General features: G+C 40.7%; 5 protein-coding genes across 7 annotated transcripts; 4 read left to right on the top strand and 1 right to left on the bottom strand.

Annotated features, from left to right (window-relative positions):
• The first annotated feature begins 39 nt into the window (after nucleotides 1-39).
• LOC103828108 (amino acid transporter AVT3C) lies at nucleotides 40-1,628 on the top strand. The gene has a single exon (XM_009103705.3). It carries the CDS (start codon nucleotides 165-167, stop codon nucleotides 1,500-1,502), a length of 1,338 nt encoding a protein of 445 aa, XP_009101953.2. The 5' UTR covers nucleotides 40-164; the 3' UTR covers nucleotides 1,503-1,628.
• On the bottom strand, nucleotides 1,602-3,005 carry LOC103828109 (transport and Golgi organization 2 homolog). The gene is made up of 5 exons (XM_009103706.3): nucleotides 2,770-3,005; nucleotides 2,505-2,688; nucleotides 2,194-2,427; nucleotides 1,926-2,108; nucleotides 1,602-1,846 (listed from the first exon to the last, which is right to left on the bottom strand). Exons 1-5 carry the CDS (start codon nucleotides 2,850-2,852, stop codon nucleotides 1,700-1,702), a joined length of 831 nt encoding a protein of 276 aa, XP_009101954.1. The 5' UTR covers nucleotides 2,853-3,005; the 3' UTR covers nucleotides 1,602-1,699.
• On the top strand, nucleotides 2,871-6,077 carry LOC103828105 (probable galacturonosyltransferase 3). 3 transcript variants are annotated; one of them, XM_009103704.3, is made up of 8 exons: nucleotides 2,871-3,100; nucleotides 3,219-3,262; nucleotides 3,346-3,457; nucleotides 3,561-3,701; nucleotides 3,910-4,041; nucleotides 4,139-4,473; nucleotides 4,565-5,519; nucleotides 5,632-6,077. In XM_009103704.3, exons 1-8 carry the CDS (start codon nucleotides 3,038-3,040, stop codon nucleotides 5,905-5,907), a joined length of 2,058 nt encoding a protein of 685 aa, XP_009101952.1. In that variant the 5' UTR covers nucleotides 2,871-3,037; the 3' UTR covers nucleotides 5,908-6,077. The 3 variants fall into 3 exon arrangements, with proteins under 3 accessions (XP_009101952.1, XP_018515308.1, XP_009101951.1); XM_018659792.2 differs by having other exon boundaries at nucleotides 3,343-3,457; nucleotides 3,914-4,041; XM_009103703.3 differs by having other exon boundaries at nucleotides 3,343-3,457.
• Nucleotides 6,078-11,442: 5,365 nt separating this feature from the next.
• LOC103828104 (protein NLP3) lies at nucleotides 11,443-15,720 on the top strand. The gene is made up of 4 exons (XM_009103702.3): nucleotides 11,443-13,558; nucleotides 13,933-13,983; nucleotides 14,072-14,765; nucleotides 14,860-15,720. Exons 1-4 carry the CDS (start codon nucleotides 12,836-12,838, stop codon nucleotides 15,555-15,557), a joined length of 2,166 nt encoding a protein of 721 aa, XP_009101950.1. The 5' UTR covers nucleotides 11,443-12,835; the 3' UTR covers nucleotides 15,558-15,720.
• Nucleotides 15,721-17,302: 1,582 nt separating this feature from the next.
• LOC103828103 (protein LAZ1) lies at nucleotides 17,303-19,640 on the top strand. The gene is made up of 6 exons (XM_033273229.1): nucleotides 17,303-17,696; nucleotides 17,773-17,829; nucleotides 17,926-18,222; nucleotides 18,306-18,656; nucleotides 18,725-18,976; nucleotides 19,060-19,640. The coding sequence occupies exons 1-6, from the start codon at nucleotides 17,559-17,561 to the stop codon at nucleotides 19,414-19,416; spliced, it is 1,452 nt and encodes a 483-aa protein (XP_033129120.1). The 5' UTR covers nucleotides 17,303-17,558; the 3' UTR covers nucleotides 19,417-19,640.
• The last annotated feature ends 161 nt before the right edge of the window (nucleotides 19,641-19,801 follow it).

Raw genomic sequence — 19,801 nt, 5'->3', positions numbered from 1 at the left:
ACGGTGTCGTTTCGGACTCCACCAAGTCGACACGCAATTCATCCAATTATCTTCTTCGTCGTCTTGGTCTTCCTGTCTGGGCTCGTCCATCTCATCTTTGCTATCTCCTTTGATTGATTCAGAAGAAGGCTTTCTGCTTCCTTGTCAATTGTTCCATTAATCAGATGGGGTTTGCCAAGGAAGCTTCTAGCTCCTCCTCCTCCTCCTCCTCTTATTCCCTTAAAATGCCACCTCCCAGGGAGGACACGCCTCTTCTTCTCGGCAAGTCACCCCCTCTCTCCAGCCAGTTCAAGACCTTCGCCAACGTCTTCATTGCTGTCGTCGGCGCTGGTGTTCTTGGTCTTCCTTACGCCTTCAAGCGCACCGGCTGGCTCATGGGCGTCCTCCTTCTCCTCTCCGTCTCCGTTTTGACCCATCACTGCATGATGCTTCTCGTTCATACCCGCCGCAAGCTCGACTCTTTCAACGGCGGCGGTGGTTTCTCCAAGATCGGCTCTTTTGGTGACCTTGGCTTTGCCGTCTGCGGCTCCCTTGGGAGGCTCGTCGTTGACCTCTTTATCATTTTGTCTCAAGCTGGCTTTTGCGTCGGTTATCTTATCTTCATCGGCACCACTCTAGCCAATATCTTTGATCCTGATTCCCCCACCAGTCTCAGTCTCAGGCATCAGATTACAACGCTCGGCTCTGAATTCTTGGGCGTCTCCTCTAAGAGTCTCTACATCTGGGGATGCTTCCCCTTCCAGCTTGGTCTTAATTCCATCAAGACCCTCACTCACCTGGCTCCTCTTAGCATCTTCGCCGACGTTGTTGATCTTGCCGCTATGGCTGTGGTCGTTGTTGAGGATTCCATGATTATACTCAAGCAAAGGCCTGACGTTGTTGCCTTTGGTGGTTTTTCGCTCTTCTTCTATGGGATGGGCGTCGCTGTTTATTCTTTCGAAGGCGTTGGAATGGTCTTGCCTCTTGAATCCGAGATGAAAGACAAGGACAAGTTTGGCAAAGTCTTGGCACTCGGCATGGGATTCATCTCTTTCATATACATAGCCTTTGGTTTCTTAGGTTACTTGGCTTTCGGTGAAGACACCATGGACATAATCACCGGAAACTTGGGGGCAGGACTTATCAGCACTATTGTTCAGCTTGGACTCTGCATCAACCTCTTCTTCACCTTCCCATTGATGATGAATCCAGTATTTGAGATAGTGGAGAGGCGGTTCTCGGGCGGGATGTACTCTGCGTGGCTGAGATGGCTGCTAGTCTTGGCGGTGACTTTGGTGGCTCTCTTTGTGCCAAATTTTACAGACTTTTTGTCCTTGGTGGGGAGCAGCACTTGCTGCATCTTAGGGTTTGTGTTACCTGCTTTGTTTCATTTGTTGGTGTTCAAGGAAGAGATGGGGTGGAAGCAATGGAGCCTGGACATGGCCATTGTGGGACTGGGCGTGGTTCTTGCTGTGTCGGGAACTTGGAGTTCCCTGAGTGAGATCTTCTCTGTCAAAGTGTAATGTGAGAGGTTTTTTCACTTGTGTCCAGTTACGTGTGCCATTATACATATATGTGTTGTAAGATATGTGATTGTATTTGTATGTTGATGATGGTTGGAATAAAAGACATGAACTCTGTTTTCTGTATTATTATGTAGACACACGCACATATTACAAATGTGAAAGTTTTGGGATTTGTGTGATAAAAGAAAGGAAGGTCAAGTAGAGGTTTGATTTTGTATTACAAAGTGTTGAGTGTGCTCCTTCCAGGAACCACCGCCTGGTTCAAGATGCCTCTCGTAGAAACAGACCTGGCCATGGGACTTGATGGTGAGCGCAGAGATGCTTCTGGTCCCATAACGCCCCTGGGCCATGAGACTGGATGTTCATATATATTCATAGAAAGAGCAAAAATGAAAAAGGAAGGAAGGAAGGAAGGGTTACAGCAGGTGTAGGAATGTCGACGAAGATAGAGCTGAGATGGTATTGGGTCTCAGGTGGGAAAACGTGAGGTTGTTGGTCCTTGACAGTATCAGTCATCACCTCCTCAACCATAGTCTTAACGGGGAATTCACCACGTGGGTGTTGGGTCAGAAGCTGATTGAAACCGTCTCTCAACCTCAGACACTGCAGGCAGAGAAGAAGAGCAAGTGAAGTGAAATGAAATGAGGAGGTGGAGAAATAGAAAACAAGGAAAGGGAAAGGTGTAAACCTTGGGCCAAGGAGAGTCGAGGTTGGCGTTGGAAAGGACATGGATCCCCGGAGAGACTAGCGTCACGAGCTGCTGCTGCTGCTGCTGCTGCTGCTTGTCACCGTGGCTGAGTGGCCGGTTGGTAACGTAAAACATGGATTTGGAGAAGACATGAGCGACAACGAGGTTGAAGCCGTTGTAGAGAGAAGCCTCCTTTTCGATCTCCTGGGCAAACTCGGCAGGGCTCTTGTGGCTCTGATCAAAAAGAAAGAAAGAAAAGAGTCTCAGGATTCGAAACAAAAGTTAAAACAGCAAGAGAGAGAGAGAGAGACCTGCAAGAAACGAAGAGGGAGATCTCCACGGGATTTAGCATCGGGGATGGAGGAGGTCTCCCTGAAATTGGTGAGGAAAGCTATACGGCCATGCCTGGTGCATCCCAGCCACGTCCCGCCGCCGACTAGGTCTCTGCCTCCAAGCGTCTCTCCGTCTTGCCACCAACGCAGCGCCTCCGTCGCCCTGAGATTTTCTTAATATTATTATTATTAATTAATAAAAAGGAGGCACGCAACTTTCGAATGGAAACTCCAATCAATCAACCTGTTGAGATATTCATCTCTGTTCAAAAAGAGAAGAAAAGGGTAAAGCGGATGCGATTGCCATAAGAACACTGCTATGCACATTCTCTCTCTGTTCTAACTTCTAAGTGGGGAAGGAAGGCTTTTAAAAAAAAGAAGTCAAAGTGCGTGTGGTTCTTCTTATCACGAAACGGCAGCACGTGCAGGTTTCAAAAACCGCTCGACAGATTTGCCTATCTATTTTAAGAAAGAAAGTGGCGATTCTCACAGTCGCCGGCGAGCAGATCCAGATGATGATGATGATGATGCCGAGATGCTTCGTTTCTCTAATTCAAGCCTTCTTCTTATCGCTGGTACCTTCTTACTCTCTCTCTCTCTCTCTCTAGCTGCGCGGGGATCTGATTACGACTGGCCAAGATTGGATTATGGTGTTTTTTTTTGTTGTTGTTGTTATGGTCGAGACATTTGCAGGTATTGCTGCTGCTACATCATGTGGGTGGAGAGTCACAAGCAGCGTAAGTAATTCCTCCTTTTCGACCTACTCTACTCTTTCTTCTTCTTCTTCTTATGATGCTTTCCTTCCTTTCTTGTGCAGCAGCAGCCACCACCGAGAACTTCTAGCTTACCGTCGTCCGTTGCAAGATTGTCCTGGATGTACTACTACAACTGCTTCCTCTCTTCCTGCACTTCACTACGATCCAGATCTCAAAGTATTTTATTTCTTCTTTCCATTTCTGTTTCTGCTTCCTCCTTTCCTTTCCTTTTTAATCAATCAATTTCTTTTTTATTTTTTTTTATTTAATTTATCTTCAGGATGTGAACATAGTTGCCACCTACAGTGACCATCACGGTAATATACGCCTTGGTAGTGTCAAAATGGGTCATCTTTCATCTTCTTGGCTTTTCCACAATCCTCTTCTTCCTCTCCCCAACAACAACAAACCTCCTTCTCAGGTACATTCATTAACACAACCATTGATCCCACACTCTCAATGGAATTACCTCTCATAAACTTCGTTTTTTTTCTTACAATCCAACTCATCTACTTATCTGATTCCTCCTAGAAGCTACTAACATCTTTTTAGATTTGCTTGCTCCAGAATTTCTCTCTTCTCTGGTTGCTGACTTTTTTTTTAATAAATAAAAATAAAAATGCAATTAGCTAGTGACACCGCGGGATTCATTTCAAAATGATTCTAGAATGGAAGAGAGTGCAAGTTATTCTTCTACTAATCAGACCGAGAACCATTTTCCACACGTGGAGTTTACAAGCCCTGCGAAACTGAAGCGTCAGGTCATCTCTCTCTCTCTGTCTGTCTGTCAGATACCCTTCTTCTTCTTCTTCTTCTTCCTTTGACTGGGATTCTAGTAACATATGTATACCTTTTCAGAGTTTACGTCAAGAAAGGAGAGCTCAACGTACTCTGGAGCTCATCCAACAAGATAAGGAATCTGATAAGCAAATGCAAGAAGCTGCCATTCACAAGTCCATGACCTTTGAAAACTCTCTCGTTGGCAAATACAGTATATGGAGGAGAGACTTTGAGAGCCCCAACGCTGATGCTATCTTGAAGCTCATGAGAGACCAGATCATTATGGCTAAAGCTTATGCCCATATCGCCAAATCCAAAAATGCATCCAATCTCTACCTTTTCTTGATGCAGCAGAGTAGAGAAAATCAACGTGTTCTGGGAAAAGCAACTTCTGATGCTGACCTTCCTTCAAGGTACTTGTTTTTTTTTTCTTTTATCACATTCCTCTCCTCAGTAACCAGCAATCTTTGTTTAATTTTATTCCTTTTTTTTATCGCTTGCTAGAGCGCTTGAACAAGCAAAAGCCATGGGCCATGCTCTCTCTCTGGCAAAAGACGAGTTATATGACTGCCATGAACTTGCAAAGAAGTTTCGGGCCATGCTTCAATCCACTGAACGCAATGTAGATGGACTGAAGAAAAAGGGCACCTTCTTAATTCAGCTGGCCGCCAAGACATTTCCACAGCCATTGCATTGCCTGAGTCTGCAGCTAGCGGCAGACTATTTTCTTCTCGGTTTCAATGAAGAGGAGGAGGATGTAGTCAAAAAGGATGCCAAGTTTGAAGATCCTTCTCTCTATCACTATGCCATCTTTTCAGATAACGTCCTGGCAACATCAGTCGTAGTCAACTCCACTGTCCTGAATGCCAAGCAACCGGAGAAGCATGTCTTCCATATAGTAACAGACAAATTGAATTTTGCTGCAATGAAGATGTGGTTTCGCGTCAATGCTCCTGCTGATGCCACGATTCAAGTTGAGAACATCAATGATTTTAAGTGGCTCAACTCCTCTTACTGCTCTGTTCTACGTCAGCTTGAATCCGCAAGGCTTAAAGAATACTATTTCAAAGCAAACCATCCTTCGTCTATCTCTGCTGGCGCAGACAATCTCAAGTACCGAAACCCAAAGTACCTATCGATGCTGAATCATCTGAGATTCTACCTGCCTGAGGTGTATCCGAAGCTGGACAAGATCCTGTTTCTTGACGATGACATTGTGGTGCAAAAAGACCTGGCACCTCTATGGGAAGTAGACATGCAAGGAAAAGTGAATGGTGCGGTGGAGACGTGTAAAGAAAGCTTCCACAGATTTGACAAGTACCTCAACTTCTCTAATCCAAAGATCTCAGAGAATTTCGATGCGGGGGCTTGCGGGTGGGCGTTTGGCATGAATATGTTTGACCTGAGAGAGTGGAGGAAAAGGAACATCACTGGGATATATCATTACTGGCAAGACATGGTAAGGCGAATTACAAAAGTAAAGACAATTTAGTTAGCTTTCGTGTGATAGAAATGACTCACTCTATATATATATATATATATATATATATATTTAATGGATACATCAACAGAATGAAGATAGAACGCTGTGGAAGCTGGGTTCGTTGCCACCGGGGTTAATCACATTCTACAACCTGACCTATGCAATGGAGCGGAGCTGGCACGTGCTGGGGCTAGGCTATGACCCAGCTCTCAACCAGACAGCTATAGAGAATGCAGCGGTTGTGCATTACAATGGGAACTACAAGCCATGGCTGGGCTTGGCGTTTGCCAAGTACAAACCTTACTGGTCCAAGTACGTCGAGTACGATAACCCTTACCTCCGTCTATGCAACATCAATGAATGAAGAGGTTGGACTTTGGAAGAGTAGATGAGTGAAGCACACACACGAGGAGACAAGACCATAATACATATTTTTTGTTTTAGTATACCATAGAAACCAATCAAGAGAGGGCGAGGATAAATAAGACCAATCTATCTTTTATTACTTTAAGTATTAAGTCTTTGCTTCTTCTTTTCTCAAGCGTAAAATCATCTTTCTCAGTCACTAACAAAACAAAACAAAACAAAAACTTGCAATTAAGGACAACATTGGTAATGTATGTGTTATAGGTTGGCTTCTGTCTGATGTTGAGAGGTAAGAATATCTTATCCATGTCGTCCGATTATTGATTGATAAGGTTCCTCCATCTCAATTATTCCATTACTACTCGTCTCCGTTTGAATTGCTGCTAACTTGAAGATAGATAGTTTCTTTTTCTTCAAATGGATCCTTGTGATTCTGAAAATAGTGGGCATTGAACAAGCACTCCACCAAAAGAGGAAAGCAATGGCACGCCCCAGGATTCATAGGATAACTCCAAGGCCGCGGAGAAGAAACTTCCATCTCAGTCTCCAGTCACCACTAATGCGGTAATCGGGAGACTTTTATACATACGCATTAAAATTCGATCTTGACACATCTAATAAGTCTATAAGGATATAATTTTTGGTCAGCTCATCCACCCCCCTAAGGGACCTACCAGCCATAGGTTAGACTGGGAAGAGCGTTCAAGTACTTTTAAATAAACTTAGTGAATCTGATCAGACGGGTACAGATTCTACAGCGCGATCCCAGCCACCTTAAATATTACGCCTATATGTGAGTCTGACTTGCATGCATGCATGCATGCATGCTTTATTTATGTTTCTACGGTTATGAGCAATTATCTTTAGTCAACTTAACTGTATAGGCAGTCTTGAATCATCAATCATGTGCTGTTATATAGATGATCAGTGTAATGGTGAAACTAATTTTCATTTTTCAGAAGGCAGGAATACATGCGCGCGGTTTAAGGGAGAGCATTCTGGATAGGCGTACGTGAAGAAGGCTTTGCTACGGTGGATAGTGATGTCGTGAACATGTCGTCCAGATTTGTCAAAGATGGAATTCAAGCTTAAGAGGAGGATCGTTGAAGTAAGCTTTAAGAAAAAGAAAACTTGAGATTGAAGTCAAGGACCTAATCCTACCGAAATATGAAAATAGAAATTATAATGCATTTAGAGTTATCTAGATATGTTACCTATTAGGATTAGGAAGTTATAAGCTCTATATAAGAAGATGTCAAAGTGTGACATAGCTTCATAGAGTTTAGAGATTGAGAGTTTGAGTTTTGAGTTAGTTTCTCAAGTTATTAATAAGAGAGTTATATTTATTTGATCTTTGAATTCTATACCAACCCCCAATGGTTCCTCTCATTTTCTCATCAAAATGAATTTGTATATTCAGTAGTCTCTTTCATTTTTTCTTCAAAAAGAAATGTATTCTATTATTGATTTTAATAATGATTTTTATTTTACTTAATTTTCAAATTTTATCCAAATATATTTTTATTTTAACTAAATCTTCATTATATACATAAGTTTAGTTTCTTAAAATACAATGATTTATTTAAACTTATAATTATATTATAAAAGCATAATAATTTCAGTAAAGTATAAAACATGAATATTGAATATTTTTAGGTATAAAATAAAACTATTTAATTTTTTAAAGACCAATTTATAAAGAAAAAAGGTTAACACTATATAATGAAGTTTTGAATATTGTTCGAAATTTGAAAATTTCAATTCATAAACTTATTTTCCTTCAATATAATACACAATTGGAAAAGTTTTTCCTTCATTTTATATGTTTTACCTCAAAATGAGAAACTATTGGTCTTAGAGCAACCTTAATGAAAAATTCTCAAACAAAATATTTAACTATATGTATGATTGTATATATATATATATACATATATTTGTATTTTATTAAAGAGATTCAAAATCATAAAATATTTTGAGAATGGATTCTCATGGTTTTGAGATTATCAAAGCAAAATTTTAATTAAAATGTTTTGAGAACTTTTTTTTGTAAGAATTTTCCAATAATCATGTTTAAGCTCCTAGCTTGCTGTCATGTCTACTATATGTATAAAAAAAGATTCGTTATCTTGAATGCGCAATCATATAAACTATAAGATAATTTAGTAATACGTGCTAGCTGGGGAAGATGCTCCCATGAGTTAGGGGGCTCTCTCTCGATAGATAAACGATCAGATTCCTGCTAAGTCTTATTTAGCTCCTGAGACAGCTATCACACGTCGCTAGGGGATTAACTATCCCATTGTATTTGTATCTACTACTTATACACATGCTCTCATACTACCAAGTCTGTGAAGATGATTGAGTTTTAAATTGCTAACTGTTTGCTTTGTCACCATGCATCTACGAAGAGAGAAAGAGAGCGAGTCTACAATCTCGCAGTTACCAATAAAAATTAGGGAGAATTTGTGAGATAACCATAATAGAAAAAAATTAAGAATATAGTCATCTTTTGGTAATTGTGTCAATTGATTACATAAGTGGACATTTTTCTCCTTTCCAGCGCGTGAACATGAACACAACACACTGGATAAAAAAGATTATTCTATTTATAATGTGTATATGGAATAAATAAACAATGTTCACACAAAGTGTAGTGTAGTGGAGGGAGGGAGGGAGAGAGGAAAGGAGAGAGAGGGAGAGGGGAGAGGGAGAGAGAGAGAAAGAGTCAGAGGGAGAGGGAGACGGGAGAGGGAGAGGGAGACGGGAGAGAGAGATATATATATATATATAGAGAGAGATAGATGAATATATACTATATGTTTATGATAGTATAGAATTAAAACCGCGTTAATGAAATATATTATAAAATTTATAAAATATAAATCTGTTTTGAAAGTTTCAAAACATTTTATGTGAAGAAAAAAAATCTATGTTTTTAATATGTAAAATACAAAGTTTAATAAGTGTTATATCAGAAGTTGAAATCAATTAAAAAGAGAAGGGAAAAACATATTTGTAAGAAGAAAAAAAATCAAAAAAAAATGTTCAAGTAAATGTGGTAAAGGGTAATATGGTAATTATTACATAAATATCATAGCTTAAGAGTTGTTATGTGTAGAGAATTAATTTTGTTGTTGGTTATGTATATGTGTGCCAATTTCCCTAAAAATTAAAAGGAAGGCTTCTGACAATTCTGGTCTGTAAGAGAGGAGCATTTGAAATAATGATATCATCTTTAAAGTATTATTTATTATGTTACACTTCAAAAGAAGGCTATTGTTGTTAGGGTGTTGACTTTCTCTTTAATTATTAAGGGCATTTTTAACGCAAGTGCTTATAAGGGGTGTTTAACAAAAAATAATACTCCTTCCGTTTTTTTATATATGACGTTTTAGGATTATGCACATAGATTAAGAAATATTTAATTTCTAAACAAAAACATCACTAATTGTTTACCTAACCATAATTTAACCAATAATAAAATATAAATTATAATATCATTGGTCATCTAGCATTAATTAGTAATAAATTTTACATAGAAAATTGAAAACGTCAAATAATTTGGAACAAAAAAATTCCTCTAAAACGTCATATATAAAAAAACGGAGAGAGTATAGTAGTAGGTGGATTTCAGGGTGGGACCCACAAAATTTTAAGCACCAACTCTTATGCGGCCTATTTAAGCAACGCTGCTTGCACTGTTCGCAGGCTTCACTGACACGTGGTGATCCGCAATTGATACATTTTTTTAAATCAAAAATAAAATATATATATTTAAACACCACATTATGGGTTGTTAGATTAATGATGTCATCCAATCATACTCACTTTCTTCTTTTTTTAATACACCTCAACGTAATAATATTATTTTGGTTAAGTATATATATAAAACCGTAGATATATGTGGTGAGTTCGTTAATGGATTTGGAATACGATATATAAGCAGCAAAATAGATCTCTGAGAATTATATTTTGATTGAAGATTCCTTATAGGCTCATTGCAGTGTACAATTAAAATAGAATTGAACAACCAACCATATGTATTAGCTAGATTATAAAAGTGAGATACTGACAGGTTGCTGATGTCATATGGAGAAAGATTCGGAACATCATTGATCTCTCAACTCTCCCCCTTAAATATGAAACTACTCAATTAATTTATCATTTACTTGTTAATGCTTTGGGAACAATACTTTTGTGCAACGCACGTAAACGAGAGGATGCCAACAACTGCAAAACCAGGTATTATTGAACTTCGTCTACGCTTTTCGTTAGTTATGATTTAAAATCTGAGTATTACTCATATGAGACTTTCTCGAACGAGCATGAGGAATGTCGTCATGGCCCAAAAGCATGAGGAGTAATTACAATCTCTTATGACAACACATTAATTAGATGAATCACGGGAATAAGAGTTATAAATATTTTATGTTTCTTATTTCTGTTAATTTGTATCGTGTTTTGAGACATGTATATGTATCATTAGTTTTTTTTTTTTTTTTTTTTTTTTTCCGCCAAAGTTTTGATATTATAAGAAGAAAGGGCCAAGCCCAAACAAGGCCGAAGCCCGATTACAACGAAAACAAACGCAAGCCCAAACCCCTGGGGCAACATAAAAACTAAAACAGGCCCTCGGCCCACCCTAAGAAACCACCCGGCCCGCTGGCAAGCGCATCAAGGAGGCGGCTCGACACGTGGAGTGATCTGCTCCATTGACGCGAAACACGTCGACACCGCCTCGACTTGATCACCTCCGCCTTTACGCCACCGGAAACAACCACCCGCGAGAACCTTGTTAGACGGAGCTCGAAACCAGACAAGCCTCCAAACAAACGCAAATCCCTACTTCACCGCCGTGTCATCCCGCCGGAGAGATCAATCGATCTTCGAGATCTCCTCCGCCTTTATCATACTTCAAACCCAAGACACGCGACCCAAGACACCATCTCTTCCTTTCCTTGTGAATCATCACCTCACCGGCGACCCTTGTCTTCTACCAAGAACTCAACCGCAGTGACCCCACCCAAGACTTACCGACAACTACGCCGACCATGAAACAAAACTAAACTAGAAAACTTTTCCCAAAGAACCGCGGGATCCTAAGTGGCAGCGCGGAGCTGTGCTAGCCTCCGCTCTCCAAAACTAGAGCCGGCGAAGGCAAATCTAATGAAGACTCCCTTCCCGGGAACTAGAGCCGGCGGCGGTGGATCTACGAAAGCCTCCACCTCCCGGAAAAAAACCACCACTGAACATGCATGCCACTTCTACCACCAGGACCCTCCCGACGAGAGCGTCGTTGCTCCAAGACCGAGACCACCGTAAGCGGTGATGTCGAATCCAGAGTTCGGACAAGGCAGTCGTTGACAGGACGGCGAAGAAGAGCGAAGGAGAGACACTAAGAAGGACAAAACAGAGGCTCCGGCGCCGGCACGGACGCTCACGCGCCGGCCGCGCGCCGACCCCCAAACTAGATCTCGCTTTTCTCGCTTTTCTCTCTTTTCTCTCTCTCCACTTTCTCTCTCTCCATGTATCATTAGTTTTTGTAATCATTATTTTTATTCACACAATAAATAAATAAATATCAACAAAAGAGTGCTTCTTTTGATCCTTCTCTCTTGTTTCGAATTATCAATATTCTCCTAAACTCAATTTAGTGTGTATATATATATATTATTTTTTTATTTTAAAAAAAAATACAAGCGTGTAACTTACTCATAATTGTATGTAAACAAAAGGTTGGAGTATGTTGTTTGATTAGGGTAGATGATGTTAAACAATTTATGAGGATGCGGAGAATCGAATAGAAGGGAGAGGCTGAATTGGCTTCTCGTAACCCTTAAGAGTTATCTCACACTTTAAATTTTGATTACGGACACTAATAAGTAATTAACTTGACTTATGGCTCACCATCTGCCAATCTCTCATTGGATTCTTCTTAAACAATTCTTAACTCTTTATTTTCATTTTAGACATAGAACGGCAAAATAAAACCAGCACATTTGAAAGGTCATGTTAAGACGATCGTTTCTTGAAATATGTTCAACTGTGTTTCTCGGTACAAATGTTTACTTACTTATGATGTAATTAAAGTAGCGAGAGGGATTAATTTAAAACACACAAGAAGCCAATAAAATTTCAACCAAACTTTAGACCAAAAAGAAATTTCAAGCAAACGCTTTTGGACTCTTGATGATATATGCTCACCTGGATCAATAATTTTCAAAATAAAATATATACACAAAAGTTACTTGAGAGGTGAAGTAAGAGAGGATGCTTATTCAATTATGACATGACATCCCTTTTAGAATCTTTCAGGTATATATTTATTTATCTAAGTTATATATATATTGAAAGTTGAAACCTAGCTTTTGTTACTTTAATCCAGAAACAATTGATAAAGGTGTAAGAAAGTACATATTGGAGTCGATCGAGTGCGTTGATTGATAAGATACACTTGGAAGGAAGTCTTGACTACTGCATTGGAAAACCCAACCATCAGAGATTCAGGAGACTCGGGTTGGTCATTTGAATAGTAAAAGAAGAAATGTGATAAAATATGGAAGAGATTCTACACGGTCACAACCAAGAGATTCCTACATCCATCTTCTACTCTGGCAGCTGTGTTTGATTCTTTCAAGCAAACAAAGATTATCTTTCTCTCTGTCTATCTATTTTTGATAATATAGTTGGGATATGGATTAGTAAAGATTCAAATGATACATGTGATGAGGTCGGCTCACATAATTATAATTAAGAAGGGGTTTGACCTTGTGAGCAAATTGGGTTTTTATTTAGCTGCTGACTTATCTCATTTTGGCAGCTCTCTTATTAAATTAATTTCTTCCTTAATTTTTAATCATTTAAAGGAGGGGAGCTAAGCTATTGGCGTCTGATATTGAACAACAAAAGAGCCTATCAAACACCACATGCTTGCATCAATATCATCCCTAGCTCTTACCCAATCCTGGTTAACTAACTTTATTTGTCGCAGTTTGGTTCATCATATCTTAGTTAATTATTTATATTTTGTCTGTAAATATCGAGGCATGCTCATGCAAATGGAAGAAAGCAACAACTCAGGCGTGGTGGATTTCCCTGAAAACTTTATGGACCAACTCTTGTGGGAAGAGTGCAGGGGAGAAGAGGAGGAGGTATCGTTATGGTCATCATTAGGGTTGAAGGAGAGAGTTACTTGCGCCATGGGGCACCTGCAAGAGGTGATGGGAGGAGAGAAGGAGTTGCTGATTCAGCTGTGGGTTCCTGTGGAGAGAGGGATGAGAAGAGTGCTAAGCACGGAAGAACAGCCTTACTCGCTCAACCTCTTCTCCCAGAGCCAGAGCTTGGCCCTCTACCGAGACATCTCAGCAGGCTACAGCTTTGCAGCAGAGGTTGGGTCTGACCAGCTGGTGGGACTCCCTGGGCGAGTGTTCCTGAATAGGATGCCTGAGTGGACTCCAGATGTTCGCTTCTTCAGGAGTGAGGAGTACCTTCGCATCGGATACGCCCACAGGTGCCAGGTTCGAGCTTCCCTCGCTCTTCCACTCTTCCAAGGGCCTTCTGGAACCTGCATGGGGGTGTTGGAGATGATCACCACTCACCCCAGCTTGGAGTATGGCTCCCAACTTCACACCATCCACCATGCCCTTCAGGTAGAATGGATCAATGGAAGAATTTAAATACCAAATTTTTTTATGCTTATAAATTGATGATGATTGATGGAATATTAATTAGTGGGGGTTAAATAATAAACTCAAGAAAACAAGTTAGTCTGATTGAGACATATATACATCAAAAAGCTATACATACATAGAGTTACTTGGCAATATTCTTGTCACTGCACTGTTGGAACACTGCTCAGCATTGACTCGCTCCCAATGTCGTAATGCATTAATATTATTTGTTTTGTTGACGTAAGCAACCTTTGAAGAGCTTCAGTGGTTAAAACATTCGTTTGCTTTTATATATATATATATAAATAAACACTCTTCTAATTTACTCACAATCAGAATGAATTTCTTGGCAGGCCTTTGATCTCCGGAGTTCAGAAACCTCCATCGTCCCAACCTCTCTCAAGGTCTGTCTCTTATTAAGTTTACGTTTTCTTATCTTTGCACTCTCTTTAATATATAGTATAGATGGTGCCCTTTCCACTTCCTCCACAGCCCCACACCGACGACGACCTTCACCGAGAGGTGGCCTCGATTCTCAAAGGCATCTGCATCTCATACGGACTCCCGCTAGCTATTACGTGGGGACACCAACAAGACTCGTGCCTTTCTGCTATAGTCTCTGCCAGTTACGCCTCTGACCAGAACAGCCGCAGCTTCCTGGACGCCTGCTCGGAGCACCATCTTGTTGCCAAGGAAGGAATCGCTGGAAGAGCCTTTGCCACCAAGAAACAGTATATCGCAAAAGATGTGGCAATCCTCAGCTACCCTCTCTCCCACTACGCCAAGATGTTCGACCTCCACGCTGCTCTTGCTATTCCTCTCCTGACCAGATACAGCCGCAACGTCCAATTTGTTCTCGAGTTCTTCTTCCCCAGAGACTACTACTGTCTTATTAATCAGAGGCCGATCCTCCTCGCCTCCCAACTCAGCCTACGCTTCCAGAGCTCACCTCATCTGATGGTAGACGACGACCAGCTTAAGCTCGCAGAGTGCATGTCACGCAAGGGTAAGGGAAAAGATGTGTCTGTCTCTTGGGAGATGAGAGAACCTTCTTCTTTCTCTTCTTCTTCTTCTTCTTGTTTGGAAAGCAGAAAGCGGAAAAGAAGGGATGAGAAGGATATCACTTTGGATATTCTCAGGCAACACTTTGCTGGCAGCCTCAAGGACGCCGCTAAAAACATTGGTGGTATATATGCTCCTAATTCCTCCTTCCTATATATATATATATATATATGAAACCTATGATTGTATTAAAAATAGTTCATTATTATTATTGGTAGTATGTCCGACGACCTTGAAGAGGATCTGCAGACAACACGGAATCTCAAGGTGGCCATCGAGGAAGATCAAGAAAGTGGGACACTCTCTTCGGAAACTGCAGGTGGTGATGGACTCTGTTGAAGGAGTTCAAGGCTCTCACCATCTTGCCTCCTTCTACTCAAGCTTCCCTCAACTTCAGTCTCCTTTGCAGCTTGATCCTACCAAAACTGTCGCAAAGTCACCGCCGCCTTCTTCTTCTTCTTCATCAGGTTCAAGCACATGTTGCTCCTCCGAAGAGAAAGACAAACAACTAGGTGGTGGCTTCCACAAACCATCATCTCAAGTACTTCTTACCTTAGGCAGCAGCCTGATGAAGGATGAGCAGAGGCCCGTACGTGCCACGTCATCCCTACCCCCATTGCCATCCGCAAGGAAAGCAAAGGACGCTGGAATGAAAGTGCATGCCATGTTTGGTGACTCCAAGATGAGAATGAGGCTGAAACACCACTGGGGAATCGCAGACCTCAGAAGAGAGATCGCAAAAGGGTTTGGGATGGATGATGATGCTTTGACAAGTAACTTCACTCTCAAGTATATGGATGATGATGAAGAATGGGTTCTGTTGACGTGCGACGCTGATCTTGAGGAGTGCATACAAATCTACAAGTCCTCTCTTTATAAAGAGACCGTCAGAATATCTGTCTCTTCCTTGCTTTGATTTTTTTTTCTTAAGGCCAATTCCATCTAATTACATTGGCTTGGTTTGTCAATCTTTTTTTTCTGTTTGATCTGAATGTATTAATTAGTTATTGGCATCTTGTAATCTTCGGGGTGGCTGTTGCTCTATATATATATACTAGCTTTCTTTGAAGGAGCTATATTATGATTTTGTGAGAAACATGAAGTACAGAACCATGACCTCAAGAACTCATTAGATACTAACTCTCAAACATGGGTAAAGATGATATTGTCTTGGCCCTAGTCCATGGTTAACTTTTAGAGGTAAGCCCATGCAAGATTAATTGCCGATTATAACGAAAGCCAAGTACATTTGGAAGTAATACATATATATATATATATATGCATTTGAATTGCAAGCAAATGAAAGGCAATGGATTTGGGGGTGGTCCTTCCTTAGCACAAAATAATATCTCGAAGCAAAAGCATGAGGACTTGAACAAGTTTTGTGAGTGGGATGGATCGGATCCCCGCAACAACATCACAATCATGTTGTCATTACAAAATTTGACAACCAAACCAATTAGACTAACCAACACGTTAGCCATTTTTAAGTAAATGCACACAAGACAAGATCACAAGAGCTGCTTGGGGTGGGGAGGTGTTTGTCTTCTCTTGTATGGAGGAAAGAGCAAAATATAAAAGCAGTTGGGTGGCAAAAAATCAGAATAGCTTTCTTTGAAGGAGCTAATTAATACATTCAGAATAGGAGGAAGAAAGAGCAAAATATAAATGATCATGTGTAAATTAAAGAAAAAGGTATTGGCAAAACTCTCTCTCTTCTCTTTTAGAGAGAGGATTTCCTTTCTATTTTCCTTGTTCTTCAACTTTATCTTTCACAAGGAGTAGAGTTAAGAGAGTTTAGCTGATCGGTTTTGTCTCCGGCGATACACCTTTTCCTTTGGTGGTCGGCCGGTTCTGTTTCCGGCGTCGCATCGTAATTTTCGATGGTCGTTTGGCTTTTGGCTCCGGCGTCTTTGCCTTCTTCTCTGGTGATGGCGGCTGGCTTTTGACTCCGCGTCACACTTCCGTTTGGTGTTTTCGGCGGCTCTTCTCCGGGTTTTTTCCCGGTTTGATGTATTTCCGCTTCTTGTAATCCCCTGTCTCAATCAACTCTCTTTCTTCATCTTTCGACTGCTCTTTCCTTCTCCGTGTTGGGTTGATTCATCTTCAGGTTTATTTGTATCATTAAAGATGATGGGTTTTATTTAAGGAAAGTCGAAAAGTTTTAAATCGATTGAAGATGATTGTATTCTCTTGATGAAGCGTAGATCTAGTGGACGTTTTTGGGTTTCAACGTAGATCGCTCGGTTTGAACCTTTTCTTCTTCGTCGGTTCATCTTTGCTGACGGCGAGATTCCGGCGCTCCGCCTCAAGATTTTCGGTGGTGGAAAGTTGATCTTCATTCTGACGTGTGGGTATGGTCGCTCGGCGTCTTTACACGTGGACAGTGATATGTCTTTTATTTCTCGATGGTTTCTGCATGTGAGCTTGGATCTCAAGCGTAATCTAATTTGGGCCCGTTTGTTGGGCCTTTGTTGATCTCTTGTGTAAATTTGGGCTTGGTCTCTGTTGGGCTTTGTCCCATTTAAAAAAATTCACTGAAAAAAAAATGTTCATGTGTTTCGTTGTATGCGTGCCGTTTTAGTATTTTAATGCTAGCAATGCGTGCCGTTTTTGACCATTTTTTGTCGAAAGATGAAAAAGGTACCTCCTTCTTTTTTGTGTTTGGTTTATTATATCTCTCATCGTAGCTCTCTCTGAACAATTCCTTGTAGATTGATTTGCGTTTCGCCATTAGGTAGTCTCGCTGCTTTTCTCCGATCTTTTGTTCAGATCAAAAAGTATAGGCGGAGGAGATCGATTAAGCAGCAGCAGGAGGAGGAGGAGGAGGTCAATTCGATTCTAATCGTGATGTTAGCATCGAGGTAGCTCATATCCATATGGTGGTAGTTGAACTCAATATCAATTAGGGTGATTGATGGATATATCATCAACGCTTCTAGCTTACTCGGCTCCGGCTTGGGCAAGCTTTATGGCCGGTGCTTTTTTGATTCTCACCCTCTCCCTTTCCTTGTATCTTGTCTTCGATCACCTTTCTACTTACAAGAACCCTGAGGTTTTCACTTTCTCTTCTTCTTGTTATTTCTATCTTTTTATTTGTTTTAATTCACCCCTCTCTCTCTCTCTCTCAGGAGCAAATGTTTTTGATTGGAGTCATCCTCATGGTCCCTTGCTATTCAATTGAGTCTGTGAGTGAATGTCGTATTATTATTATTAGATTCTTAATTTTCTTTTGTTCTACTAAGCTAATCTAATCTAATCTAATCTATCTATGGATTCAACAGTTTGCATCCCTTGTCAACCCATCCATCAGCGTTGACTGCGGCATTCTACGTGACTGCTATGAATCCTTTGCCATGTACTGTTTTGGTCGCTACCTTGTTGCCTGCTTAGGTGGGGAAGATAGGACCATTGAGTTTATGCAACGACAAGGCCGCAAGAGCTTTAAGACTCCCCTCTTACTTGATCACAATGACGATAAGGGAACTATTAAACATCCTTTCCCTATGAATCTTTTCTTAAAACCCTGGAGGCTCAGTCACTGGTTCTATCAAGTTGTTAAGTTTGGTATCGTTCAATATGTATGTACTTTCCCACTACTTTTCTTTTCTCTCCCGCCATCCTCCTACATGTCTTTTCTTTGACTATTCCTCTCCTTTGGCAGATGATTATAAAGTCTCTCACTGCCCTCACTGCCCTCATTCTTGAAGCCTTCGGTGTCTACTGTGAAGGAGAGTTTAAATGGGATTGTGGGTACCCTTACTTGGCAGTTGTTCTCAATTTTAGCCAGTCATGGGCCTTATACTGTCTGGTTCAGTTCTATGGTGCAACCAAAGATGAGCTTGCGCACATAAAGCCCCTTGCCAAGTTTCTAACATTCAAGTCAATCGTGTTCTTGACTTGGTGGCAAGGTGTTGCCATTGCTCTTCTCTCTTCCCTCGGTTTGTTCAAAAGTTCCATTGCACAGAGCTTGCAGCTGAAGACTAGTGTTCAAGATTTCATCATTTGCATTGAGGTACATGTCTTCTTCTCTTCTTGTCTTTTTCGAAATGAATCGTAAGTTTCTCTTTAATACTTGTGCAGATGGGTATTGCTTCGGTTGTTCACCTGTATGTATTCCCAGCAAAACCTTACGGTCTAATGGGAGATCGCTTTACTGGATCTGTATCAGTTCTCGGGGACTATGCATCCGTGGACTGTCCTATTGATCCCGATGAGATTAGGGACAGTGAGAGACCAACGAAGGTCCGCCTTCCACATCCTAACGTTGATATCAGAAGTGGTATGACCATCAAAGAAAGCATGAGAGATGTTTTCGTTGGTGGTGGTGAATACGTGAGTCTTCCTTGTTATTCTTTTACATCCAAAATATTAAATGATTTATCGACCTTCTGATCACAAAGAGGCTATGTTTGTAGATTGTGAAAGACGTCAGGTTCACAGTGACTCAAGCAGTCGAGCCTATGGAGAAGAGCATTACAAAGTTTAATGAGAAACTTCACAAGATCTCACAGAACATAAAGAAACACGACAAAGACAAGAGAAGAGTTAAGGATGACAGTTGCATGTCATCATCATCATCTAGTCGGCGAGTGATTCGCGGGATCGATGATCCGCTTTTAAATGGGAGTTTTAGTGACAGCGGAGTTACAAGGACCAAAAAGCACCGGCGCAAATCAGGTTACACGAGCGCGGAAAGCGGGGGAGAGAGCAGTAGTGATCAAGCTTATAGTGGATTTGAAGTAAGGGGCCGTAGATGGATCACAAAGGATTAACTAAACATTCAAGGAGAGACCATTCTACGTTTTTATCCTTAACGCCCAGGTGTTTTGCAGATCACCAAGAAGCCATTACATATTGATTATATATATTTTATGTACAGAGTTGAAGATACATAACATGAGGCATGATTTCTTATTCCAAACAGAAGAATAAACCTTCATGCTCGCTTTGTCTTTCTAACAAAATGATGTCATAATAGAATCCATCTTCCCTGCTACCACAAAGAAACAGACTTAACAACAAAAGCTTTGGACGCAAAATAAACACGAATACAGGAGACTAATAAGTGCCTTGCGACTTGTATGCATGAGCATGAACCACCATTGACAATTCTTCCACATTAATAGTAACTATTTCATTTTTATTAGTAAATTTAAA

Source organism: Brassica rapa, chromosome A06 (assembly GCF_000309985.2).
Source record: "Brassica rapa cultivar Chiifu-401-42 chromosome A06, CAAS_Brap_v3.01, whole genome shotgun sequence".
Classification (NCBI taxonomy): domain Eukaryota; kingdom Viridiplantae; phylum Streptophyta; class Magnoliopsida; order Brassicales; family Brassicaceae; genus Brassica; species Brassica rapa.
The sequence above is the reverse complement of the archived record's forward strand: the minus strand, read 5'-3'. Positions and strand labels throughout refer to the sequence as shown.